Raw genomic sequence first — 27,759 nt, forward strand, 5'->3', positions numbered from 1 at the left:
AAATTATAAAGTAAATAAATAAATAAATACATCCTGATATCAGATATTTACATTATGATTCCTAACAGTAGCAAAATTACAGTTATGAAGTAGCAACGGAAATAATTTTATGGTTGGGGGTCACCACAACACAAGGAACTGTATCAAAGGGTCGCGGCATTAGGAAGGTTGAGAACCACTGAGTTAGAGGTTCTCCCGGGATCGCCAGCCGGCCCAGTGCGGCTCTCAGCATTGGGGAAATGCTGCTCACCCACATGTGGGAACCGCTGGCCCAGGTGCAAAGTCATTTGCCTTTGAGGCTCTGGGCTATTTTTTTTTAAATATATTTTATTGATTTTTTACAGAGAGGAAGGGAGAGAGATAGAGAGTTAGAAACATCGATGAGAGAGAAACATCGATCAGCCGCCTCCTGCACACCTCCTACTGGGGATGTGCCCGCAACCCAGGTACATGCCCTTGACCGGCATCGAACCTGGGACCTTTCAGTCTGCAGGCCGACGCTCTATCCACTGAGCCAAACCGGTTTCGGCGAGGCTCTGGGCTATTTAACATAAAGCAATAGAAGCTTACTTTAGTTCTCGAAGTTCAAAATTCTGTATATAAAGTTAATTAGGCAAATCTATTTTTAATCTAAAATCTTCCTTTCCTAGAGACTTGAAGGGCCCTATAAATATTGTCGGAAGGTATTCCTTTTAGGGAGAAGGAAGAGATGAGAAAGAGTATTTCCTTTTAAAAATCCTGTTGTGAGTCATGGTCATATTATTCATCCAGCAAGGAAGAGATTGCTAACGACCTTTTAGAAAGCTAGAAACGAATCTGTCTCAGCCCAGATGTTAAATTCTTTCCCAAAGGGCACAAGCTCATGGATAGCAGAACAGGCTTTCCAATTCGGGGCTGTCTGACGGTGGATCCCAAGGTTTTTCCCCCCTACGGCTTACATCATACTGGTACAATCCACTACACTCATAAAGCCGCACTTACGGACTCCACTGAAAATACAGATTATATTTCCCCCCTACAGCAAGGCGATAAAGTTGTTAATCCAATCACTTCTACGCTCTGTCTCCTTTGTGTCAACAGACATGTCTGTGAGGCACCTGGCCAGGGCAGGGTGGAGTACTGTGAGTTTAGGTGGGTCTTTAACTTAATTATCTCTGGATTCTTCCAGGCAATATGACGACACAGGCTCATTCCTTGTAGGTGAGATAAGCATATGGTGGCATGGAACTGTTTCAAATGTCTTACCAGCACTTAGCACTGGTCATAATTCTTACGTGATAAGTAAAATGTTAGTGTGAGAAAAACACTGCAGATGGGCAAGACCAATTGTGATACGCCTCTCAAGGGCTCAGAGAGTTCTATTTTCTTCTGAACCATATCTCACGCATTGTTTCCCTGAGAACCACTGGCCAAATCTATGCAGTATGGGCTTTAAAAATCTATGCCATTTCTTTGTGCTTTCCTCCTCTAGGCCTCTAAATGGATACATTTTGCCATTTGTAAATTTCAGGTTCCCTTCTTCAACCTCCATAAAAGCAAAGTGTGTTTCTCCTTTGAGTCCCCTCCTTTAAATCTTTGTGTTACAACATCATGGGCCATCTGACAGTTAAAACTAAAATAACAATACAACAAAACAGCCTCACTTTCTGAACAGGCCCTCAGCGCACGTTTCCCACGCCCTTGTTGGCCCTTCACTTCCTTTCCCTAATTTAGGTTTGTAAGCTCGATGCACAGGCACTTTGTTTATGTACAGCTGGTGCCTAGCACTAGTCTTGGATTTAACAAATATTAAATAATCGTGACTTCAGAATGATTATTTGTATTGGCGTTTAAAAAAATCACAGCTGGCCAAGAATACAGCCCTTTTCACTCAAGTGCCCTTGTCTGGTTTTGACACTCTTGGAGTAGACAGCTGTATGATAGCGTACGTACCTTTACCCTTGAAGATCACGTGGAGACCAGAGCTGGCAATAACTGTGGCTGCTCTTCCCCTCGGAAACACATTTACAAACTCTGCTCTGCATACCAGTTTGCTTGTGGATGCAATTTCAGTTGCGTATATGTAATGACCTTCACCTAACTAGAGAAACCCAGATACAATTTTATACAATGCTCCATTATGATAGAATTGTTTCACTGGGTTAACTTTGGATGTTTGTAATAGAAGGTTGTTTTGTTTTTTCTTTTAAATCTTTAAATTATTAACTTGAGCATTCATGACCTGTAGTATGGGCTTTAAAAATCTATGCATTATGTACTCATTGATTGTGTAGTGGCATTTACATTGTTAAGTTTTAAAGTGAAGTCCTTAATTGTACCTCTTTTCAGGTTTAAAAAAATTAGTCTGTATATTTTCCCTAAACCCCTTTAAATTGGCAGACTGATTTTGGACTGCAGTTTTACAGGGCAACTCATAAAAATAAGTGCCAAACACTGGCAAAAAATAGAAGGAATTGACGTGGATCAAAAGTTTAACAGTGTATTTCCTTTTAGAAATGTCAGCATCCGCTTTCTGACAATAAGGAAATAAAGAAGGTTGTTCTCTCCCATTGGCCCAATATTTCAAATGTGAACAAATCAATGCAAGAAAGTAGTTATGTCAGTGTGAGGGATACAATAATGTCACTAGATAGAACAGTTTTACTTGTTAGTTTAAATATTTTTGGATTTACATATTTATTTAATTTTATGTTGACGGCAGAACCAAGGTTAGCAGTATTGATACATGAGAGAAGAAAAAAGGAAGGTCTTAGAACCAGTTCTAAAACACCTAAGCATATACATGTCGTCTACATTAATGTTTTTCTGACTTACGTGGCAGCATCCTCAAAACGAAATTTATAATGATTTATGTAAAATCAAACCTAAAAGTCTGATTCTAATTGTGCTTTTGATACGCTGCATCTAAGTGGTTCCATGAGCTCTCTCCTATGAACACACTGTCTCTCTCCCTGGGTGTCTGCCACTGGCTTCTCCACGGGACTCCCACGATTGCGACTTGCAGGTGAATACAGAATTTCCTAGCAGAGTGTGCTCACTGAGAACGATACAGCGTCTAAACGACAGCCACTCTCCTGAGACTCTAACTGCCCTGACTACAAGGGTAGAGGTTACTGCAACACAATGGGAAAAAAATGTGTTGTGGGGCGGGGGAGATAGGTGAGGAGTGTCTGTAATAGAATTCAACCTCGCCCACTCTCGAGCTTGTCTTCAGAGGGTTGGAACCACCCGAGAAAATGGTAACCAGAGGAAGTGCTTGTCTTAGCAGAGCAGGGCAGCTTCCTGGTGGTTTCTCCCACCCTCGCCATTGTCCTAGGCGAGGTGAGTAAATGGAGCAAGTGCTGGCACGTGGATCAAGCTCCCACAAGGCCAGGGAAGAAACCATGTCTGTCTTATTTACCATTGGTATTCCAAGCATCAAGATCAGTACCTCGCACACAGCACATAGTACATATTTATTGACTGATTGAACAGTAGACACTCAGTGGGAGTTGTGTGTGTGTGTGTGTGTGTGTGTGTGTGTGTGTGTGAACAAAATGATCCTCTCTCTATGTCAGGGGTCCTCAAACTTTTTAAACAGGGGGCCAGTTCACTGTCCCTCAGACCGTTGGAGGGCCGGACTATAGTTTAAAAAAAAAAACTATGAACAAATTCCTATGCACACTGCACATATCTTATTTTGAAGTAAAAAAAACAAAACAGGAACAAATACAATATTTGTATTTGCTTGTGGCCCGCGGGCCGTAGTTTGAGGACCCCTGCTCTATAGTTAGAGAGATAGATATAGATATATCAATCCCTAATCTTGTGTCATAGTTGGACTCATGGGAATTTAAAAAAAAATTATTTTAACTGAATTTTAAAGACGACTCTAAACATCTAATTTACATGATATCTTCAGGAATGTATTAGATTTTACGGTTGGAAAGACCCAGGCTATTAAAGTTACAAGTAGAATGGTATTTAGGCCAGGACTTAAAATGTATTTCTAGACTTAAAACCCTATGTTCTATGTGTCCTCTAAGAATTTTCTAGATAATATGATGGTTGTAGAGACAGAACAAAGAAACTCTCATTTTTAAACCTGCCTTTATGATACAGCACAAGAGATGGCTTACTTGGATGATGGCTGGTTGACATAGTTTATTTCAGATGAATTGGCAAATGTGTCTCATTCTGTCGTCCATGTTATACCAAGCACCCTGTTGGTGCTCAGATGGTAATAAAACAGCAATGCATGCCCATATCAGATGTCCCAGATGTTCAATGGTGATTAGTGTTATTAACATATGCAGATAAGTAGATGATAAATAGGGGGGAAATTAGCTTTAAATTGAAGTTAAATGATAGCTTAGAGGTGAGTTAGTCATTTTGTTGGTGGATCAGATACTATTATGCCTTACCTGAGGTCATTGGTGCGATTTACTATCACAGTAGAGCATTCAGAAAAAGAGAGCTGGGTTGGCATCTGCAATTCATAACTTTCTGGCTGTGGGGACTGGGGTTCCTGCCTGCTGCCCACGCTTTGAAGGGCCCTGTCCTAACTTCACCTTTCCACATGGCTCAAGGAGTTCCCAACTCTCTGAGCAGCCGGGACCCTGGAACTTACTGTCCTGCCACCTGGAGGCCTGATCTTCCAAGGCTGGACCAGGGCTGCAGGACTCACCAGGGTGGCTTTTGTGAGGGGTCTGATGGAGTTTCAATGTGCAGGCTGGGGTGTCCTCATGGGTGTGAGCCTTTTTGTGGTATGGGATGGAGCTGAGATGGGAAGAATATGGGGTTCGAGTTTCAGGCCGGAAGCCAGTACTCCCTGCAGCACCATGTCCGGTTAACTCATAGCTTTACGCATGTGTGATAGTGTGTATGGTTCTCCTTTTGTTAGCTTGTCCCAGGCCCTTCCAAAGTTAAAGGCAGGCCTGGAACTAGGGCAAGTCAGGTCGCCTGACTTGACTCAGTTTCCTCATCTGTAAACAGGATAATAACTGTTCCACTAACCTCGAAGGAATAGGATGATGAGAATGATCTTAAAAATTACCATTTGTTGAGCGCATACAATGGTTCAAGCACTGTGCAGGGCACTTTGCATACATTATAATAGAGTCTTACAAATCTTCAGGGCACGCAGTTCTTGTGCATTTTTTATAGAACAGAAAACAGGCTCAGAGAGGTTTTCTCTCCCAGCCCTGCCCCCCACTGCCAGGGACACAAGTGAGATACTATATGTAACAATCTCATAGACACAATGTAATACCATAGGTATTCATTCATTCACACTGTGTCTTTGGAAATAGCAGTGAACAAAAGGAACAAAAACCATTGACTTCGGCAGCATACATTATAGTGGAGGAAGACAAACAATAAATAAAACGAATAGCTAAAATGATACAATATGTTAAGATGGTGGCAAGGAAAGGAAGAGAACTAAGACAGGGAAAATGACACTTGAATAAAGACGTGAAAGAGGCGAGGAAACAACATCATAGGTTTTGTTCTGTTTTTGGTGGGTTTGGGGGGAGTGCGGGGATCATTCCGGTGGCAGAGGACCAGCAAAGGGAAAGGCCATGAGACTGGAGCTTGCTCACTGTGTTTCAGAAACAGCATGGAGGCCAACGGGGCTGGAAAAAACGAGTAAGGGATACGGTAGTAGGAGATGGTCAGAGAGAGAAGGGGGGTTGGAACCGGATCCATAGGTATTTAGGCCACAGTAAGGACCCTGGTTTTTAACTTAAATAAGATGGGGAGCTAGTGGATTTTTTAATTTTTATTATTATTTTTTTAAGCAGAGGAATGACTTGAGCTGGACTAAAAAGACTCAAAGTACACGGCTGGAGGCTAGCGCCCAAAGAGGAAGCTCAGGTGGGTGGTTATTGCAAAATATAGGCACAAGTTGATGCTGACCAGGGTCTTGGCAGTAGACGTGGTAGGTGGAGGTTGGATTCCAGATAAGGTACTTTGAAGGTCGAGCGGACAGGTTTACTGACCCTGTGGGGTGTAAGAGAAAGGGAGGAGTCAAGGAAGACGGCAGTGTTTTTCAGCTGGGCCATTGGAAGGGTGTAGATGGCATTGACTGGAATGGGAAGGCTGTGGGAGGGCGCATTTGGGGCAGGTAATCTGGAGCCTGGTTTGCACATGTTAATTCTGAGACGTCTATCAGACACCAGATGGAGGTGTCAGGTATTATTTTTTCACCTCATCGGATTTGATTTTCTTCTTCTCTCCTTACAGTGCTATCATGGCACTTATTCGTGTTCTTTGCTTTCAAGGTGGTGGTCCATGTCATAGAGAATTTGATGCTAGGGTTTAACCAAGGGGTGAAATAGGGGGAAGCAAGAGGAATACAAAAGGGTCTACAGATCCAATTTTAACTTGGATCCAGTCTCACAGGGTTGCACAGCCCCTTCTCTAATTAGAAGCCACACAATTTGTTTCATGCCTCACAGGTCACTTAAGCACCCCCCCCTCCCCCCAATGTTTGCTCACGAGTTTAAAATAAACGAGATGTTAAAAAGGTATGTTTGAAAATTTGAAAACAGTTCAATGTACTAGGTCATAAAAGTAACAATCCTCCTCTAAGTATAGCCTCCGCATAGACATCAAAACATGGACTTGTTGGGAAAGGAGGAGGGGGGAGACAGATAAAAATAAAACCTCAGGACCAGACCAGCAGAGCTGTTCCTGGTGCTTGGCTGACCTCACACACCTTGACCTGGCTCAGAAAGGGAGAGGGAGGAGGACGTGAAGCAGCAGGAGTGGTGACATCTTAAAGGGCTAGGTTTCGGTGCTCTCTGCACCAAGGGAGTCCTGCTGGAAACTGTGGAGAAGGACCTCTGCTCTGCCCAAGGCAAAGCCTGATTGGTCAATGTCTCCGGCTATGTCTCAAAACCTTCCAGGTCTCACGAACACCTTTAAACCTGGCATGTTTTCGTGTCTGGGGTGGTGTTGGGTCTAGTGTTGACACTGGCACGTTTCCATCTCCTTAATTTCGTGGTCATTCAAGTGTCTGATGGTGCCAGCACGAACGCTTTCCCTGCAGCAAGTGACAAATCAACAAAATAAATCCTTAGAGGATTTATGGTCTCGGGAGCGGCCAGGCGCCAACCCCCGGGTTCAAAACGATTGCCCAGTGCGGTGCCAGGACACCGGGACCCGCGCCACCTCCTCGGGCCAGGCTGTGCGGGGCTGTGACCCGCTCCTCCTTGGGCGCGGCGTCCCGCGGGCGGCCCCCGCGTGGGGCTCACCTGGCCCCAACCGAAGGTGAGGCTCCCAGGCGAGGGCGCGGCCGGCGGGCGGGCGCCGAGACCGCGAGGGGGCGGGACCCGGCGCCACGGGCCGCCCCGCCCCGCGATGATGCAGCGCCCGCCGACTCGCCTCCGCGCTGTCACTCACTCCTCACCATGGTTGCAGCACAAAGCAACAAGCCCGGGAGGCCGCTTCCTCCCTGAGGATCGGCTCGGGCGGCCGGAGAAGACGCAGGAGGAGGAAGAGGCGGAGGAAGAGGAGGGGAGTCGCCGCTGCCCAAACACTCTCCCGCGGGGGCTGTGCGCGGCTCGCGGCTCTCGGACGCCCGCCGCTGGGAGTCGGACCTGGGCCGCCCGCGGCCCCCACCCCCTCGCCAGCCCCGCCCGGACCTGGAACAAAGTTGCTGAGAGCGACTGGGCCGGAGGGCTGCAGCCCGGGCCGGGCGCTCTGGCCGCGGCGGCGCCAGCGCCTGGGAAGCTCCGCTCCGGGCGCGCGGATGGGGGGAGGCGGCGGCGGCGGAGCCCACGGCGGCGGCCGGAGCTACGGAGGCGGCGGCGGCGGCGCGGCGGCCCGAGGGGATGCAGCAGCAATCGGGAGGGACGGCCGAGCCCACTAGACGATCCGGAGCGGCTGGGACAGCGGCCGAGGCCATCGGGCTGCGCGGCGCCCGGACCTGAGCCAGCCTTCCCCGCGGCGCCCCGGTGCCCGAGGACTGGGGGGCGCGGGCGATCCGAGCGCTTCCGGAGACCCCCGGGCGGCGGCGCGAGCCCCTGAGAGGAGGGGGCGACCCTCGGCGCGGGCGGGGAGAAGAGGCCCCGCCTGCACGCAGCCCTACCCCTCCTCACCGTCGCCCGCACCTCCCTAAAAATAACTCCGGCTCGCCGGGGCCAGGAGGAGCCGCCACTGTCCCCCGAGTGGAGCCGGGGAGGCGTGTCCAGCCAGGGCCCGGAGGGAGCCGGGCGCGCCAGGAAGCCTTGCCCGGCCCAGCGGCGAGGAATAGGAGGAAGGGGAGTTCCCGGCCGCCGATCCAGCCGCGGCGACCCTCCGGAGCTGCGCGCTGCCGGCGCCCCTCGCGCGGCCTCGCTCTCCCGCCAGGTCTCCTGCGCGCCCGTCCCGCGCTCCGGGCCCCGGGGCCCCGCCGAGCCGCCCCCCGGCGGGCCTCGCCGCCGCCGCCGCCGCCGCGGTTTGGCTCATTAGCCGCGGGCGGGCGGGCGGGCGGAGCGCGCAGGGCGGAGGCAGCGGCTGCGCTGGGCCGGGAGGAGGCCGACACGGGTGCGGAGCGGCCCCGGCCCGGCCCGCGGGCAGAGATGGCTTCCTACGTGGATAACAGCTTCCGCCAAGCGGTGATGAAGAACCCCGCGGAGAGGACCTCCCAGGTGAGACCCGTCGGGACTTGGCCGCATTTGCGCCTCCTCGGCTGCGCCCTCCCCGGCCCCCCCCCCCCCGCCCCCCTCTTCCTGACACGGTTCGCCCCGCGCATCCCACTTCTCCTGATAGGACCTCCAACTTCCAGTGACATCCCATCTCCCAGTCTTGTTCCCTGGTCATCCTGGGTTTACTTTTCCGCCTCCTGGATAGTCTCCTTTGCGTTGCCCTCCCCATTCCTGACCTTCCCCCTATGTTTGCCCCGCGGAGGGAATTGTCTAATGAGCTTCTCCTCTCCCCAGCCGCACGCCCGGCTCCGTGAATCTTGGGGGTCCTTGGGGAGGGGAGGTGCTCACCTCCCCTGGGTTGGCGCCTCCTGCCACCCTGGCCGCGGGCCCCTTCCTTCTCATGCATGTGGCCCCTTCTACCTTCAGAGTTTGGAGGTGTTTGCAGGAAACTTGTATGGGTCTGCGAGAGAGACGATCCGTGTTGGCCTTCTTCTAAACGTAAAACATTGAGGTGCTTGTGTATTTATTATTTTGCTCTTTTGAAAAAGGGATGCAGCTTTCCCATGACAGGGGGAAAAAGTTGGATAGCTAAGTTCGTGCTTTTAGTTTAAAATGCAGACATTCTTGCAGGGCAGGCATGTCAAACCCACCCCCGGGAAGGGCACCGTGCGGATTCCTTTGGTGTTGCACAACCTTGTCAAAATTAGATAAGTTTGTTAACCTTTATACATTCGTTTACCTTCAGGCTTATTTTCCTTTTCCTTGAACTGGAGGAATTGCCGCTGGCATTGGATTTGGTCGTTTCAAGTTGGACTGGCGAGGGGGAAATTTTATAAAAATGTGGTGGTTTGATTTTTTAGTTATTTATTTATTTTTTTTGCTTTTAGTTGCTGACTAGAGAATGACGCATATTCCTAAGCGTTGGGATGGTGACTACAGGGTATCTCGTTGCCAACCCTATTAGACAAATAAGCCCTTCTGATCCGTGGGACCATCAGACATGTAGGATCTAATTCTTGGAAGAGTTGCTGCGCTTGTTAAGTGTTGGATGCCATCTGTTCAAATCCAAATGCTCTTCTCTGACGTTGATTACTGTTACTTAATGTGGGGGAGAACGGAGTAAAACAGAATCTTCCATTGGCTGCCTTTGGACAAGGCCCAAGAATGGCACCTGGTACCGTTTTTGATGTTTTCGTTTTTCTTGACGGAGCCATCACATCTGGGGGAATCATAGATTGCACGTATTTACCAAATGTGTCGTGTGCCTTCCCTTATCCACCATTAGTTTTAAAATTGACCACTGCATCAGTCTCCTGCAGCTGAGAATGCGCGTTCCCAGTTAGTGTGGTGGAAAAGCACATTTCAATGAAAGAATTGCATTTTGAAGTGCCAAGTGAAAGCACACATGCTGGGAATATTAGAACCTAGGCAAGACAGGTCAGAAAATGATGTCAGAGGCCTTTAATGGAAATTAGAGATGGGGGAAGTGGTGATGCCTTTTTTCGATTAATTAGAATAGCAATGATTGGAAACCTACTTGGGGGGGAGGGGTGTATTTTACCAAACAAGACTGTAAGAGACAAAACCTGCACTGTGACAGCATGTGGACTGTGCCAAGTCAATGAACTGTTAAACTTTCCTGTTCCCGTGCCAGTTGTGTAGAATAAAAACGGACCCGGCATAGTACTTGGGCTGAGTCAGAAGTGGGCCAGTGACTACTGACACCACCGGATGAAAGCTTCATTGACAGTCGGAAAGCCGCGCATTGCCCCCACCCAACCTTTAAGGGCAAAAGTAAACAGAGGGAAAGCTACCAAACGTTTTGTGCATTCTTTTTTAAATACATTTTTATTGATTCCAAAGAGGAAGGGTGAGGGGGAGAGAGATGAAACATCAATGATAAGAATCATTGATTGGCTGCCTCCTGCACGCCCCCTACTGGGGATCAAGTCTGCAACCCCTGCATGTGCCCTTGACTGGAATGGAACCGACCCTCTATCCACTAAGCCAAACCAGCTCAGGCCGTTTTGCATTCTTAAGTATCAGCCCTATTAATGTTGATGTTCATTGGGTTATTACTAATGCAGACCCTCACACTTATCTATTATTGTTTTAAAGAGAAGGTAGTTTTGCATGTGAATGTTTTCCAACTTCACCTGGCTTGTCAAAAAAAAAATGAACGTTTGACATGGACTCAGGTAAAAAAGTTTTGGTTGAAGGTGCTTTTTCTACCGAGTGCCTTGTTAATGCAAGGGCTGGGAGTTCTTCTGTGCTGTCTTTTTCATGGATGCTTGAGAGTTAGAATTTTGTAATGTAAGAAAAGCACACGTTAAATAGGCTTGATATCACGAACAGAAGGATGTGAACTAGGACAGTTTTGCTGTCATGCTTCCTTCTGTTTCTCAGGATAGACTCGGTAAAGGCGTTTGTATGATTCTCATTACAGGCAAAAGGAAGGGCCTTTGAAAGAAAAGAATGCAGGAACATATAGAAATAATTTTTGTTAAATTAGGTTTCTTTTTTCCCTTTTTCTTTTTTTTTTTTTAAACCCCAGCAATCCAGTTTCTCTCCAAAACTTGGTCAAGACTTACCACATAGTTCTGTATTTAGGTCAATCAATTGCCTAGAAGTCATGGTGATGTTGCTAGTGTAACCGAAGTCGTTAGCTAGGAGAGAATCTGGGCGTGGTGAGAGCCCCAGTGGAAACACGGGGCTTCGACAGTGAGGGAGCTTTTCAGGCCCACCTGGAAAATAGGAACGCATTTTATTTAGACATGTCATTAGAGAGGGGAATGGTAAGGAGAAACAGAAAAATTGCCACCTGACCTTGGTCACCTTTTCACCTGATATTCTGAGAGGAGGAAAAAAGTCGTCTTTAATCCAAGTGTGTCCCATATTGTGTGTCTGGAAACCTAGCTAAGTTCTAGTCAATGGGGCGCTGTGTTCTGAATAACAAACCTTGTACGTAATGAACACTATAAACGTTCTACTGATACTTTTCAGTGCACCTCTGTTGAAAAACAGGACTCTTAAGTAATTGCTTTATTAAACTATTTGGGTTTATGTCTTTAATCACTTCAATGGGAAGCGTGATCACCAAAGCAATTTAGTGAAGTAAGAGACGCAAATAAATGACAGACAGCTTTATCCCTCAAGGCTTCAAACAATAAAATGATTTTTCTAAACCGTTTTATTAAGTTGTTGAGTTCGGACCCCTTGAAATTGCTTCTGTAGAGTGTTTAAACACATAATGTTTTCAGTTTTTCAGGTGAAACATCTATTGTGGAATTGTTTCCTCTACTTTAAAGACCTAATTTATTGTGCTTTTAGCTAGCTGTAAAAGTTACTCTTAAAATTGGTGAGTGTAAAATGGCTTCACCTTATCCCCTTCTAGTTAACAATGTTACTTTGTCCTTACCTATTGAAAAACATTTTTTTTGTTTTGGCTATTGTACCTTTTGATTTAATGGCTAACGCATGAATTTGTGAGCTGAGAGTTTCTAACGGTACAAGAAAGACTTACTTCCTTGCAAAGTCATTCAGTAGAATGCATCTTAAGTCATAATGACAGGGCTGAAAAATACCTGTAGCCCAGAGAACTTTCAATTATGAGAATCTGCACAAAAGAGTTTTTATAGTAAATATTTAACTTTCAAATCTAGTGGGAAAATTGTGTCTGTTATACTTACATTTTCTATTTGAGTTTCTTTTTATCATTGTTTGTGAGCAGTCTCATATTTTCATTTGACAACTTACACTTTCATTATATTTTTGCTCATTTTGGGGTTCTAGTAATATATATTTGCTTCTTAAGCAATTTTGTTCATAAACACAACTAAATGATCTGTGAGCAATATTTAAAAAGCATGTCTCCCCAAATTATGCCTGTTTGGTCACAAGTATTTAGTTTACATAACGATGATATTTGGATTTGTAGGTTAAAAAACTACATATTTATAACTGAAATACTAATTTCAAATTGTATTGACATGTGACTGAACAAGTGAGGACTTAAATTTATGGTAAAAATATTACTGGCTTTTTTCCTTCTATATTAGTCTCCTTCAAATAACCTTTTAAGCATTTAGTAATTAACAGTTCCATAATTAGCTTTGCATATCTTGGCTGAGGTTCAACATGAATCTCTCCAACTGCAGTGCTGTATATAGAGACTGGATTAACGCAGTCCTTCCCAGACTTTGGGCTTTCACAAAACACTTAAAAAGCAAGAAAGGAGCCCTGGCGGGTATGGCTCGGTTGGTTGGAACATCTCACCAAAAGGTGGCAGGTTCTAGTCCAGGGCAGGGCACATACCCAGATTTCAGGTTCAGTCCCAGTAGGGGTGTGTGCAGGAGGCAATTGATCTGTGTTTCTCTCTCTCAAATCAGTCAACCAAAATTTTAAAAAGAAAGGACATTAAGAAAAACCCAAAACAAAAACAGCTATCACCTCCTATCATTGCCATTTAATAAGAAAGGTAGGACTCACTGTCACTTCAAAGCTCAGTTTCTGAAGTCATTTTCTTTGCTTAATAAAAAAAATGCACTGGGTCTTTTCTTTCTTTTTTTTTTTTTTAAATTTACTGTTGGCTTGAAGAAAAACTTTATCTGGGTGGATTTGGGGGGTGAGTTTCATGATTACAATAAGATCTGCCTTTGGTGATATTTAAAATTCAAATCAAGTAAAGTAATGTGACATAAAGTAATTGTGGCATATGCCTCAAATACAAATTAACTCTGAAATAAAGAACATTTAAAACCACAGAAAGACAGTGCTTCTTGAGTCATTTGAAAACTTACTTTTTAAGGAATTGTAATTACCTGAAGTAGATATGGAAATGTAGACACTGGTGATAGTTTCTTGATGCCTGCATTTTGTTGGCTATTCCTTCTCACCCCATTTTTCATAGCAGTTTCCTCATCTGTAAAATGGGGACAATAGCTTTCTGAGGTTTAGTGAATGAAGTCAAAGAAAGTACATGTACTATTTACTAGTCAGTGCAATGTCTAATGATAGTTCTTCCATATTGCGGCACATTTTAATGGAAGTACCTATTATTTTCCAAGCCTCGGGAATTCAAAAGATGAAATGAGACCTATGTCCCTCAAGTAATTCACCAGTCTATTGTATCTTGTAAGTAGGATGTGATTCATTAGTGCTGTAACAGCTGTCCTCTGCCAACACGGGAGAGGCTGTGGGCTTCCTACGTGAGTAGGTGTACTGAGTCTCGGGTGAGTAGGAAGTCACCTACTAGTGAACTAGGAGACACGAAGAAGAGTCCAGACTGACACACTGTCATAAAAGTAGCACACATGATTGTAAGAAAAGATGTGCAGACCTTTGATCAATGTGCTTGGAGCCAAGGAGTGAGTAGGGGATGGGGAGTGACTCCACTGTAGTGTAGAAGCTTGTGGTTTGGAGGAGAGTGAGAAGAGCCGAGGAAATGTGTGGCTGTTTTTCAGGCTTGCGATGGTTGGGTGCCTGAGTTACGCAGTGGAGACGGACCAGAAATATGTGGTAGACTGCTGGACAGGCTGGCGGGATGTGTGCACGTTTATGCCAGCTGCTCATTGCACCCAACTACGCTCACATTGTGCCAGGACATTCCAGTCATGGCCAATGACAGTGATGGACATTTCCTAGTTCGTTGGGGGAAAACCCCAGGTTGTTGAATATAATTTTCTTGTGTTTTTTTTTTTTTTAACTTACACTATTTTTTTCTTAAACTTTGGTATCTTCTATGTGTTCAGTTTGGAATCTAATATGAAATGTCTGATTTATCATATCATTATGCTAAATACATGACTTTTTCTTAACCTGTAGGGATAACGTGAATCGGAAGCATTCTGCCTGGGAAGAGTCAAGAAGTGTCTGAATTTAAGCAGGCAAAAAGTGAATTCATCTATTTTAATAAAAGGGTAATATGCTAATTAGACCGGATGTCTTCACCTCCTTCCAGACGTCCTTCCAGACAAAACCATGGTGGTGGGGGGGCCAAGGCAGAGGTGGTTAGGGGCGATCAGGCCATCAGGGTAGAGCAGGCTGGTAAGGGAGAGTGGTTAGGGGTGATCAGGTGAGTGGTTAGGAGTCAGCAGTCCTGGATTTTGAGAGGGATCGGGCCTAAACCAGCAGTCGGACATCTCCCGAGAGGTCCCAGATTGGAGAGGGTGTAGGCTGGGCTGAGGGACCCCCCTTGCTTGAATTTCGTGCACCAGGACTCTAGTTTACAATAACAATTTGCAATTGACTTGGGATGTAATGATTATAGTGAGTCTGAGAACAGGTCCTTATTCTTCCCCTACACTGTTCTTTATTTAGATAGATTAATGTTAAATTAGGAAGGAGAAGCAGTTTGTAGTACATATAACTGTAGCTTTATTAGAGCCTTTTTTTAAAAATATATTTTATTGATTTTTTTATAGAGAGGAAGGGAGAGAGATAGAGAGTCAGAAACATCGATGAGAGAGAAACATCGATCAGCCGCCTCCTGCACATCCCCCACTGGGGATGTGCCCGCAACCCAGGTACATGCCTCTGACCGGAATCGAACCTGGGACCCTTCAGTCTGTAGGCCGACGCTCTATCCACTGAGCCAAACCGGTTTCGGCTTTATTAGAGCTTTTGAATACATATAGTTAAAATGTCAGCCTCTGTTGGGGGGAATGATAAGCTGATTGCCACATTATTTTGGTTTAGGATTTTAACTTTTCAGGAAAAATAAAAAAACACCTTTATTCTCACATGCTAATTAGCCACTTCTTACTGAACCGTATGAAGTATGTGTTTCCTGCTGAATTCAGGTACTTCCTTTTCTTCTTCAGTCAGTGAAACGATTTATCTTTAGTGTGGCTGTGGTGGGTGGGGTAGTTTTGGTGGAGCAGAAAGTTTAGCTTTTGTATTTTAAATTCTCTTGGCTCTATTGTTTCTGTGTTTTCACATTCATTAATCATAAGATGTGTGATTGATGTCAGTGACTTGAAGGGGAAACTTGGTTTTGCCATTGGAACTAAAACCCTCCTCCCTCTTGCTGTAATTTCTCATTGCTTGTGCAAGTTGAAAATCATAGATTGTGGAGGTTTAGAATTTCTCAGAAATTTAATATGAGCTAAATGAATTGAAATACCATAATATCTGGCCCTTGGCACCTTTCTGCTCTCTATTCTAGCTGGTAGTATTTGTTCCTACCTAACATAAAAACTGAGAAAGGAAAAGACCCTAAAGAAGAATTAGCTGTTAGATGTTTTTCTGCTGAGGCCTGATTGTAACTTTCCTAGAAGCTAAACTAGCAATCAGTGGATCCAGGGGTTGAGGCACTGTGCTGTTTATCTGACTTCTGAGTATTCACTGCAGAGTTAAAACTCATTTACCCACTTTAAAAAATAAACTTTTTAGGTTGAGATGATTGTAGATTCACATGCAGTGTTAAAAAAGAATGCAAAAAAAAAAAAAAAGAATGCAGATATTACTAATATCTTGCAAAACTATATAGTACAATGTCACAACCAGGATATTAACATTGGTAGTCAAGATACACAACAATTCCATCACCACAAGAATGTCTCTTGCCCTTTTATAGCCACAGTTACTCCCCACCCTGCCTCTGGCAAAGGTTAATAATGTGTTCTTCACTGCTATAATTTGATCATTTCAGGAATGTTATGTAAATGGAATCCTACAGTATTTGACCTTTAAGGATTGGCTTTTTTCACTCAGCATAAGTCTCATTACCTTTTGGCTAAAATGAATTTCTGCTTTTGTCACTGAGTAGTTTGGATTTATGCTCCTGAAATACCAATAATATGTGGGGATTGTGGGTTAGGGGGTGTGTGTGAATATGAGATAGATTTAAATAGTGACAGTGGTGAGATAATTCTGTAATAATGTATACAGACCAAAGTTCATGAAGTCTTGGCTAAGCAAGAAGTATAATAATAGTACAATATGTTTGGGATATTTCAATATGTACATTTTTTTTCCATAATGGAAGTGATAAGATTAGCCTTAGCCATCAGTGATTCCTCATTCAGAGAAATTACTTGACCTTCCCCTACTGAAGTGACATTTTTTACGAGTCAGAAGGAAATCTAATAGATGTATGTACAAAGGCGTTCCAGCGGCCAAATTGAGGATAATTTGAGCAACAAGGTAAATAATGGATTATAATCTCTAGGGAAAAAATATTTCTTGAGCTCATCTATACTAATAAAAGGGTAATATACTAATTAGACCAGGTCGACTGGCCATCTTCTGGACATCTGACTTCCTTCCAGACAAAGTCATGGTGGTGGGGGCCAAGGCAGAGGCAGTTAGGGGCGATCAGGCTGGCAGGGGAGGGCAGTTGGGGGCGAGATCAGGCTGACGGGGGTTAGGGGCAATCAGGCCGGCAGGGGAGGGCAGTTGGGGGTGAGATCAGGCCAGCAGAGGAGGGCAGTTAGGGGCGATCAGGCAGGCAGGGGCAGTTAGGGGTGATCAGGCAGGCAAGCAGGTGAGTGGTTAGGAACCAGTGGTCCCAGATTGCGAGAGGGATGTCTGACTGCCGGCAGTCGGACATCCCCCAAGGGGTCCCTGATTGGAGAGGGTGCAGGCTAAGCTGAAGGGACCCCCTACCCCTATGCATGAATTTCATGCACTGAGCCATTAGTACTAATATAAGTAAATAAGGCAATAAATAGATAATTGGGGGAGAATGCCGGGAGCCGGTCCATCCTTGCTGTTTCAAAGGACCTGGCATATATGGCATACGGTTCTTAATATGTTTGCTCACCTTCTTGGCGCTGTGTTTTAACCAAGGTCACCTCTCCGAGAAAGGTTGATTCCCCAGGTAGGGATTTTCCCCTGAAGTTAGGGAGGGAATAAAACCCCTCAACTAAGTGCCAGGCGGGTAATTAATCATTTTAACTACGAACAATTATGCTTAAGCTACATAATCTTTACTCCCTGGAATGGAGATAAGAAACGCCCTAACCTTTGTAATAGAGATTGATAGGATTGAATCAACTGGTATAAATACAGTTGTAACAAGACAGAAAGACTCAGAACTTAGAACACAGAACTCAAGAGACAGAGCTTAGAAGAGAATTCAGAAGACAGAACCTACACGGAGCCTGGAGACAGAAGAACTTCGCTGGAGAGAACATGGCAAAGATCCTGGACTGAACCTGACTACAGAAATATGGCAAGAGAACCTGACTAGAACGTGGTGACCGAACCTGGCTGGAGATCTCGGACAGAACCTGGCTGGAGAACCTAGCGAGGGAACATGGCTACAGAACCTCTCTGGAGATACAAAGCAGAACCTCTGGAGATCCAGACCAGAACTTGGCTGGAGATCCGGGCTAGAGATCCTGGCTAGGCTGCTGATCAACTGAACGCTGTCTCCGTGCCCTTCCTTCTTCGCCGACTCCGTCCACACCTTTGGGAACCCCTGGACCTGCTGGGGTTGGACCCCGGCATCTGGCGCCCGAACAGGGACCCCTAGGTAAGCGCCCTGCACTCGGGACGGATAGGACTCCACCGTAGGAAGAGGGTGGATAGTCTTCGCCGACTCCGTCCACACCTTTGGGAATCCCTGGAACAGGATTCCCTTAGGTAAGCCCCCCCCCCCTTGAAAACTCCCACACTCGGGACGGATAGGACTCTACCAGGGTGCTACAGACCCCCCTATAGAGGATAAATAGGGTAAGAAGGTGGATAGTACAGAACTTAGATTGAGAAGATGTGCCATACTGAGTCCAAAGAAAGAAGACTCTGTATTGATCTTTAGATTAAGAAGATGTGCCATACTGAGTCTAAAGAAAAAAGACTCTGTATTGATCTTTAGATTAAGAAGATGTGCCATACTGAGTCTAAAGAAAAAAGACTCTGTATTGATCTTTTAACATATATGCTTGCTAGCAGAGGAATTAAGGTTACTCCCAGTCAGACAGAACGTTTTATACAAGAAATATGTCCATGCTTTTCTGAGGAAGGAAAGGTAAATGTAATGGCATGGGAGAAGGTAGGCCCAAGGAGCCTTATCCTTAACCCCACTGCAGCCTTTTTACCCTGGGAAAGTGCAGGATTGGCAAGCTCTCCCTGGGATGATAGATCAGGACTCAGGTAATAGCGGAAAGTGCCAATGCTACTCTTAAAATGGATATAAGAGAGCATTTCGGGTTTTTCTTTTTGATGCCTGCCTTTAAAAAATAAAAAAGGGGGAATTTGCTGGGAGCCGGTCCATCCTTGCTGTTTCAAGGGACCTGGCATATATGGCATACAGTTCTTAATATGTTTGCTCACCTTCTTGGTGCTGTGTTTTAACCAAGGTCACCTCTCCAAGAAAGGTTGTTTCCCCAGGTAGGAATTTTTCCCTGAAGTCAGGGAGGGGATGAAACTCCTTAACTAAGTGCCAGGCGGGTAGTTAATCACTACAAACAATCATGCTTAAGCTACATGATCTTTACTCCCTGGAATGGAGATAAGAAACGCCCTAACCTTTGTAATAGAGATTGATAGGATTGAATCAACTGGTATAAATACAGATGTAACAAGACAGCAAGAGACAGAACTCAGAACACAGAACTAAGGACACAGGGCTTGGAAGACAGGACCAAGAGAGACAGAGCCTAGGCACAGAACCTACACAGAACGTTCTCTAGAGACAGAAGAACTTCGCTGGCGAGAGCATGCTGGAGGATCCTGGACAGGGACTGGCCTCGGAGCCTGGAGGCGGAGCCTGGCGAGAGAGCATGGCAGGGATCCTGGACTGAACCTGACTGCGGAGATTGGCAGGAGAGCCTGACTAGAACCTGGTGACTGAACCTGACTGGAGAACCTGAGCAGAACCTCTCTGGAGATCGAGACCAGAACTTGGCTGGAGATCCTGGCTAGGCTGCTGATCAACTGAATGCTGTCTCCGTGTCATTCCTTCTTCGCCGACTCCGTCTACGCTTTTGGGAACCCCTGGACCTGCTGGGGTTGGACCCCGGCATCTGGCGCCCGAACAGGGACCCCTAGGTAAGCGCCCCACACTTGCTGTTTCAAGGGACCTGGCATATATAGCATACGGTTCTTAATATGTTTGCTCACCTTCTTGGTGCTGTGTTTTAACCAAGGTCACCTCTCCGAGAAAGGTTGAATCCCCAGGTAGGGATTTTCCCCTGAAGTTAGGGAGGGAATAAAACCCCTCAACTAAGTGCCAGGCGGGTAATTAATCACTTTACGAACAATCATGCTTAAGCTACATAATCTTTATTCCCTGGAATGGAGATAAGAAACGCCCTAACCTTTGTAATAGAGATTGATAGGATTGAATCAACTGGTATAAATACAGTTGTAACAAGACAGAGAGAGACAGAATTTAGAAGAGAGCCAAGAAGACAGAACCTACACAGAACCTACAGACAGAAGAACTTCGCTGGAGAGAAATGGCAAAAGATCCTGGACTGAACCTGACTGCAGAAATTGGCAAGAGAACCTGACTAGAACCTGGTGACTGAACCTGACTGGAGAACCTGAGCAGAACCTCTCTGGAGATCCAGACCAGAACTTGGCTAGAGATCCTGGCTAGGCTGCTGATCAACTGAACACTGTCTCCGTGTCATTCCTTCTTGGCCGACTCCGTCCACACCTTTGGGAAGCCCTGGACCTGCTGGGGTTGGACCCCGGCAGGAGAAGTTCCTTGTTATAGTAGAATTCCAAGAAAAAGTGCAGAAGGAGCCCTGGTTGGGGTGGCTCAGTTGGTTGGAGCATCGTCATGTGCACCGAAGGGTTTAGGGTTCGAGTTCCAGTCAAGGCACATGCCTAGGTTTCAGGTTCGTTCGATCCCCAGTTGGGGAGTGTGCATCCTGCAACTGATCCATGTTTCTCACATGAATATTTCTCTCCCTCTCCCTTCCTTTCTCTCTAAAATCAGTTTTTAAAAGTGTGGAAGGAATGATGGAAATAGAAAACTACCAGTAGGCAAGCATCATAGCATAATTGTTACAAGCCAGAGTCATCGATGGATGCCAAAATTAGTGGGTGAAAGTATGATGAAAAACATCCTATCAAATACCAGAAATACTTGCATAATCTCAAAGTATCTTTGCCACAAGATTAATTAATTATAAAAGGAAGTAAATACTTTTATAGTGAAGAAAACTGGCAGACACCAAATTAACCAGGTGATCATGGTTACATCACCGATAATAAGACATCAACCTCATGATTCACCGAGAAGGGCACATCTGTGGTCAGATTCTCATTAAAAAAAAAAACTTCAATCTAAGTGTTGGTAAACATTAGACAAACTCAAATTTAAGGACATTTTATAAAGTAACTGCCTAGTACTCAAAAGTGTCCAGGGTATGAAAGGAAATACTAAAGAACTGTCACAGGTTTGAAGAGATTAAGGAAATGTGCTAACCAAATGAGATGTGGGATGCTGGAGACCAGAAAAACGTTATTAGGACAAGTGGTGAAATTTGACACACACACACACACACACACACACACACACACACACACACCACACCACACCAATAAATAGACAAGAGGGCTAAAATAGTAACTTAACTATTTTTATTCATCTTTTTTAAAAAAAATTCATTTTATTGATTTTTTTACAGAGAGGAAGGGAGAGGGATAGAGAGTTAGAAACATCGATGAAAGAGAAACATTGATCAGCTGCCTCCTGCATACTCCCTACTGGGTATGTGCCTGCAACCAAGGTACATGCCCTTGACCGGAATCGAACCTGGGACCCTTGAGTCTGCAAGCTGACACTCTATCCGCTGAGCCAAACTGGTTAGGGCTATTCATTCATTTTTAATCCTACCTGAATTTTGTAGAAATTCACAAGATACAGTATATTTTACCAGTCTTGAATATTTCATGATTTCAAATTTAAGTAAACTAGAAGATTTGGTATAAGAAAAAATGTGTAGGAAATAATGTATCTCATGTACATTAAGCAAAATGGAAAATAAATTTTGGTAGCAGCTTAAGGAAGTCAATCCAGGAAGTCAAAAAGGTTGTAGGTCCCTCCCAACCCCCCTTTTCCTTTCCTGTGAATTAAAAAAACGTTTAAATTGTTATTTTTGGTAGATGTGAGAATGGAAGGGGGGAAGGGAGTGGCAAAGGTATTTAAAAAGTCTAGTCAGTGCCCTGAATGGTTTGGCTCAGAGCGTTGGCCTACGGACTGAAGGGTCCTGGGTTCGGGTCCAGTCAAGGGCATGTACCTTGGTTGCGGGCACATCCCCAGTTGGGGGGTGTGCGGGAGGCAGCTGATCGATGTTTCTCTCTCATCGATGTTTCTAACTCTCTATCCCTCTCCCTTCTTCTCTGTAAAAAATCAATAAAATATATAAAAAGTCTAGTCAGAGACACAGTTATTGCTATAGATGATATAACACTGTATCTAAATGGAGTGTGCTCAGTGCTTTCATTTAGACTTTTAAGGTCTTTTTCTGTTAGGATTCAAAAAGGGTGAAAAAAGCAATTTCTTTTAAAATCAGCTCAAGGTAGAAATATTTCCACAAACCTTCGCATTGCAATCCTAGAGCACCTCCCCCACCTCTCAGCCCCCCTCTAGTTAGCCACCCACCTTTTCTCCTGGTAAACACTGGGGAATGCATGCTGTTTTTGTGGCCTGTGTACTGTTTTGGTATAACTGAAATTGGTGCTGGAAGATGGATTAAAGCATGTGGGACCTAATGTTTGAGATAACTACAAATAAACTATAAGCCGGGAGGTATTTACTGTTTTCAATTATAAAGATATAAAACCATTTCTTTTCTTTATTTTAAGAGAATTTGTCCCCCTCCTGTTTGATGCTTTCAGTAATAAATCGTGTTTGAGGAAACAAGTGAAAAAGAAAAGACCTGGCCAGACTTTGAAGCAACTAAAATCTTATAAAATAAGAAATGTGAAAACGGTTAGGTGTAGACTAAACCTATTTAACATTTGTCTAGTTCTGTATATAAGGAACTGTTTGAATCCTTCAAAGCAATAAGTTTCTGATTTCTTCCGGTGCATAATCCTTACATTATGTAGACTTGCAAACTCCGTTTTCTAAAAGCACACTCAAATGTATTAGAAAAGGCTTGGTCCAATTGTTAGAAATATTTGGCTGAGTTACATTTTTTAGCCATTAAGAAACTGCTTGATCAAACATACACTTCCAAACAACTAGAGATGAGTTTTAAAAACTGAACAGTTTAAAAAATTGAAATGCAGTGGCGTAAAACGTGAAGAATTTGCCTGCATTTCAGTTTTGTTTCCAATCTTTATTCATGTCTGATCCCCCTACTTTTTAAAATATCCTCATCAAGGATATGCTTATTGATTTTAGAGAAAGAGGGAGAGAGAAAGGGAGAAGGAGGGAGAGAGAGAACCATTGATTGGTTGCCTCCCGACTGGGAACCGAACCCACAACTTAGGTATGTGCCATGACCTGGGAATGAAACCCAGGACCTTTTGGTGTATGAGACTACATTCCAACCAACTGAGCCACACTGGGCCAGGCCTGATCCCCTACTTTTATAGAGCTGGAAGAAATGGAGGAGCAAGCTTTATGAGCAAATGTTATCTGCATGCCTGCTCCGCTCCTTGGGTTTGAGATACCACAAACTTCTTTTAGACACAGTGTGTGCAGTTCTTCATTCCCAAATGAGAACCTCCAAACCCTAATCATCATTTGAGACTCATGTTGGAATGGTGGGAATTCCTATCTTGGTTCCCCCGTCTCTGGTATGGTTAAAGTCTACACCATGCAGAGAAGCTCTGTGGGAGGCAACGTGGTAAAATTTCGTTGCATGCCCTTGTTCCCACTTTACATATCCTGGGATGGCTGTTTTCCTTTGAGTTACACATTTATATCTTTAATGGTATTCACAGAATAGTTTATTTAGTGTATTTCCTTCATGTAACTTAGTGTTTATGACCCTGGACTTTGGTGTCAAACAAACTGCTTTTTGGTCCTGAGTAGGTAACCTGGATTCCATGGACTGTTAAAATTTCATAAACACCGGGCTCAGCTATTGATTTGTCACCGACTTATTTTGCCAACTGAGCATGTTAAAATGAACGTAAACTTGTTCTTCATTATTATCACTTCATGACATTTTAATGTCATAAAAATAGAAAGGTCATGATCTCAATAAATTTAGCTGTTTTACCATAGTATTCTGTTTCTGTCAAGGATTGATGAAAATTTTACCATGGGGGTGGGTATGGTAATATTACCAACAGCCTATGGTTTGAAGGTTACATAGCTTCATGTATCTTAAAGTTCTTTAACAGTCTCTGACATGGAGGGTTTAAAAAATATTTGTTATTATTACTGTTACCTTTTATTTATTATAAATATATGCATTATTTGTTATGTTATTAATATTGCTATTACTATTATTACTATTAATAGTTGCTATTTATTTGCTCTCTGCTGTTACTTGTCCCCTTAGATAATTTTTCATCATTAGTGTATCTTATAACTAATTCACCAAAGTGATAAATAACACAATTCAAGTCAATAGGCTTGATTCATAGCATACATTGTATTAGGATCACATTAGTCTGCAGGTTACCCCAAACTGCACGCATAACAGGCTTAACTAAGGACTTACTTTTCTCAAACAAGGCATTAAGTCAAAAAAACCCAAAAAACAAAAAACCCCAAAATAAAAAACTCATAGACACAGACAACAGTGTGGTACTTACCAGAAGGGAAGCCCTCTTAGGTTAGGTACTTGTTATCGGTCAGAACTGTGTCACACCGATACTTGTAGTTACCAAGGAGTCTGGGAATCTGAGTGTTTCTTTTAAGCCTGTATATTTCAGAAGGGCAAGAAAGAGAGAGATTAAGGTTAATGAGTGATATGAGCTGGATAGTAGTTGTCCAACTTACTTTGCATAGAAAATAGATGATTGTAATACGTTTATGCAGTGATTCTCAGGAGACCTCTTTGAAAGTCTTACTGGACTATAGAGCTACATTACTGTAGCTGTAATTATGGAGTCATATAGATATATTCAACTTCTTGGTTCATTTGTTAAGTACTATATGGTTATTTTCTGAACTGCAGGCTCTTACTTGAAAATAGAGATAAAAATACCAGTGGGTGACCATTATAAGTGTAAATGAAACACTGACTCTAATTTTTAAATAAAATTATTTTTAAATGGTAACTATTGATTGAAATATTGATTTAAAATATAATGTAGGATTACATTTTCTAAATTCATTTGATTTTGATTCACTCTGTTTTTAAAATTCTAGAAATTTTATTTCATTTTTAAAATGTTCCATTTGTGTGTTCTCATATTTCTACTTGTAGTAATACTTTGTCATTTTTCTAGGACTTTCAAGTTTCAATTTATCACTCCCCAAAGATGAATCATCACTTTTTATAAATAAATATACATTTGTATATAAAGTATTTATAAAAAATAGCCATTTAAATAGTTTTCTGTAATTTGTTGAATTCATATTTATATCATAAACTTATGTCTTTAAGAAAAATGTTTTCATCTTGAATATTATACAAGATTAGCTGCAATACTAAACTTTAAGTATGTACTGTGTTCCGCCTTAGAGCAGTTGTGTTTAGTTTGGGCTTTTTAGGATAGCATTCAAGCTTTATATATATAAACTGCTCTTAATGTGTGGTGGGGTCAGTTAAACAATTTGCTGTCAGAAGTTAATGGCTAGAAATGTTATTGGAAAAAGTTGAGGGTATTTGTCATTTAAAAATATTCTTTGTTTTCATAAGTTGGTTGTGGGGGTGTGTTTAATAAATGCCTGAGTTTGTAGTCTAAGTTAGGATCCTAAGTTAGGACACTCCTTAGCACAGAATAGGAGCTAAAAATGTTCTTTGAAGACTTGATGTTTCTTTCCTGAGAGCCTGAGATACTGGGGAAAAGTAATTATATCCTTTTATATTAGTAGCAAATTGAATAAAAGCTGAAAAGGAGTAGTAACTTTTTGGTTAAGTTTCAGCAGCACATAAGTCCTCCTTTAGAAACGTAACTTTGTGGAACAAACATATTTTTAGTATCAGGCAGTTGTCTCCTTGTAAATTTAATCACTTTGGTGCTTATATTTTGAGCTGTCATGTACATGGTATTTCACTGGTATTTAAGAGTATATAAAATCTTCCTCTGGGCTCCTATAACATTTTTATTCTATTTTGCAGATTTTCATTACTTTGAGATTTTGACTGTCTTCAAGGACAGTAATTTAAATTAAACTAAATTGCAAAATTAAACTCAATGCTAGAATCTAGAACTAACTTGCTGATGAACTTTTACTATGTAGAGGTCCTAGCCTTGACCCATTTTAATAGATATGACTACTTGTTTTTTAAAAAAATATATTTTCATTGATTTCAGAGAGGAAAAGAGGGAGAGAGAGATAGAAACATCAGTGATGAGAGAGAACCATTGATTGGCTGCCTCCTGCATGCCCCACACAGGGGATCAAGCCCGCATCCTGGTCATGTTCCCTGACCGGGGAATTGAACCGTGACCTCTTGGTTCACAGGTTGCCACGAAACCACTGAGCCATGCTGGCTGGGGATGACCACATACTTGTTTTTTAATTGTAAAATGATTAACATGCAAATATGTTAACTTTTTAAGGCTGGTGTCAGAAATAGATTACATATGCTCCATTGAAATATTTGATGACTAGAGGCCCGGTTAACAAAATTTCTGCAGGGGGTGGGGGGTCCCCTTCAGCCCAGCCTGCACCCTCTCCAATCCAGGACATCCCTCTCACAATCCAGGACTGCTGGCTCCTAACTGCTCACTTGCCTGCCTGATTGCCCCTAACTGCCCCCCGCCCCCGCCAGCCTGATCACCCCTAACTGCCTCTGCCTGCTGGCCTGATCACCCCTAACTGCCTTCCTTGCTGGCCAGGTCACCCCCAACTGCCCCCCCCCCCCCCACCGGCCTGGTCACCCCCAACTGCCCCCCCCCCCACCGGCCTGGTCACCCCCAACTGCTCCCCACTCCGTTGGCCTGGTCGTCCCACGCAGCTTGCTGTTCAGTTGTTTGGTCGTCCCTCACTAACCCCCCCTGCCAGCCTTGTTGCTCCACGCAGCCTGCTGTTTGCTCTTCGGTAATTACTGTGACAGAGTCCCAGACAATTTGCATATTCCGCTATTATTAGTATAGATTATATATAAAACTTTAGAAAAAAGTAAGCTGTAGTAAAACATATTCAAGTTTTGTTTTTTTTTTTAATAGATTTTTTTAGCAAGAGACATCTTAAGTACATATAGTAACTCGGCAATGTAGCAGGATACAAAATAAAACCCAGAAATCTATGGCCTTTTTATATACCAATAATGAACTTGCAGAAAGAGAAATGAAAAAAACACACAACACAATCCCATTTACCGTTGCACCAAAAAATTAAGAAACCTAGGAATAAACTAAGGACGTAAAAGACTTGTACTTGGAAAACTACAGGACATTGGAAAAAGAGATAGAGGAAGACATAAACAAATGGAAGAACATACCATGTTCATGGATTGGTAGAACCAACATCATTAAAATGTCCATTGTCTTCTGCTTTTCACCTGTTTTATTTTTTAATTTTGATTTTTAACTGCTCTTCTTTATTGAAGGAGACAGTGTGATTTCTGGAGTCTCCCAAAGGCCCCTAATCCATAGAATGCTTCCCTCGCCTTTTCATGATGCCTGTAGGACGCTGAGGAAGACAGATATGGCAACATTGGTTCTTGGTATTGAATGGACCTTAGAGATCAGCTGGCCAGTGGATTTCATGTTGTTTCACGGACCTGCAGCTGGCCCCAGAAGCTTCCCAGTGCCCTCTAGGGAGGCGTGGACAGCTAGCCTGACCTGCACACTTTTATCTTTTTTTTTTTTTAATATATTTTATTGATTTTTTACAGAGAGGAAGGGAGAGAGATAGAGAGTTAGAAACATCGATGAGAGAGAAACATCGATCAGCTGCCTCCTGCACATCCCCCACTGGGGGAAACATCGATCAGCTGCCTCCTGCACATCCCCCACTGGGGATGTGCCCGCAACCCAGGTACATGCCCTTGACCGGAATCGAACCTGGGACCTTTCAGTCCGCAGGCTGACTCTCTATCCACTGAGCCAAACCGGTTTCGGCCACACTTTTATCTTTATTAGCAAAAGGAGATTCACCACTAAA

The 27,759-nt window shown here is 43.7% G+C and overlaps 1 protein-coding gene across 8 annotated transcripts in view; it reads left to right on the plus strand.

Moving 5' to 3' along the window:
- Window positions 1–8,481: 8,481 nt before the first annotated feature.
- RAPGEF2 (Rap guanine nucleotide exchange factor 2) overlaps window positions 8,482–27,759 on the plus strand; it is a 241,573-nt gene continuing 222,295 nt past the window's right edge. For all 8 annotated transcript variants that reach the window (XM_059697740.1, XM_059697742.1, XM_059697744.1 and 5 more), the window contains exon 1: window positions 8,482–8,615. In XM_059697740.1, the coding sequence (XP_059553723.1) occupies window positions 8,547–8,615 (69 nt within the window). In that variant the 5' untranslated portion in view covers window positions 8,482–8,546. The remainder of the gene's footprint in view (window positions 8,616–27,759) is intronic.

The sequence above is a fragment of the Myotis daubentonii genome, chromosome 5, assembly GCF_963259705.1.
Source record: "Myotis daubentonii chromosome 5, mMyoDau2.1, whole genome shotgun sequence".
NCBI classification, from domain to species: Eukaryota; Metazoa; Chordata; class Mammalia; order Chiroptera; family Vespertilionidae; genus Myotis; species Myotis daubentonii.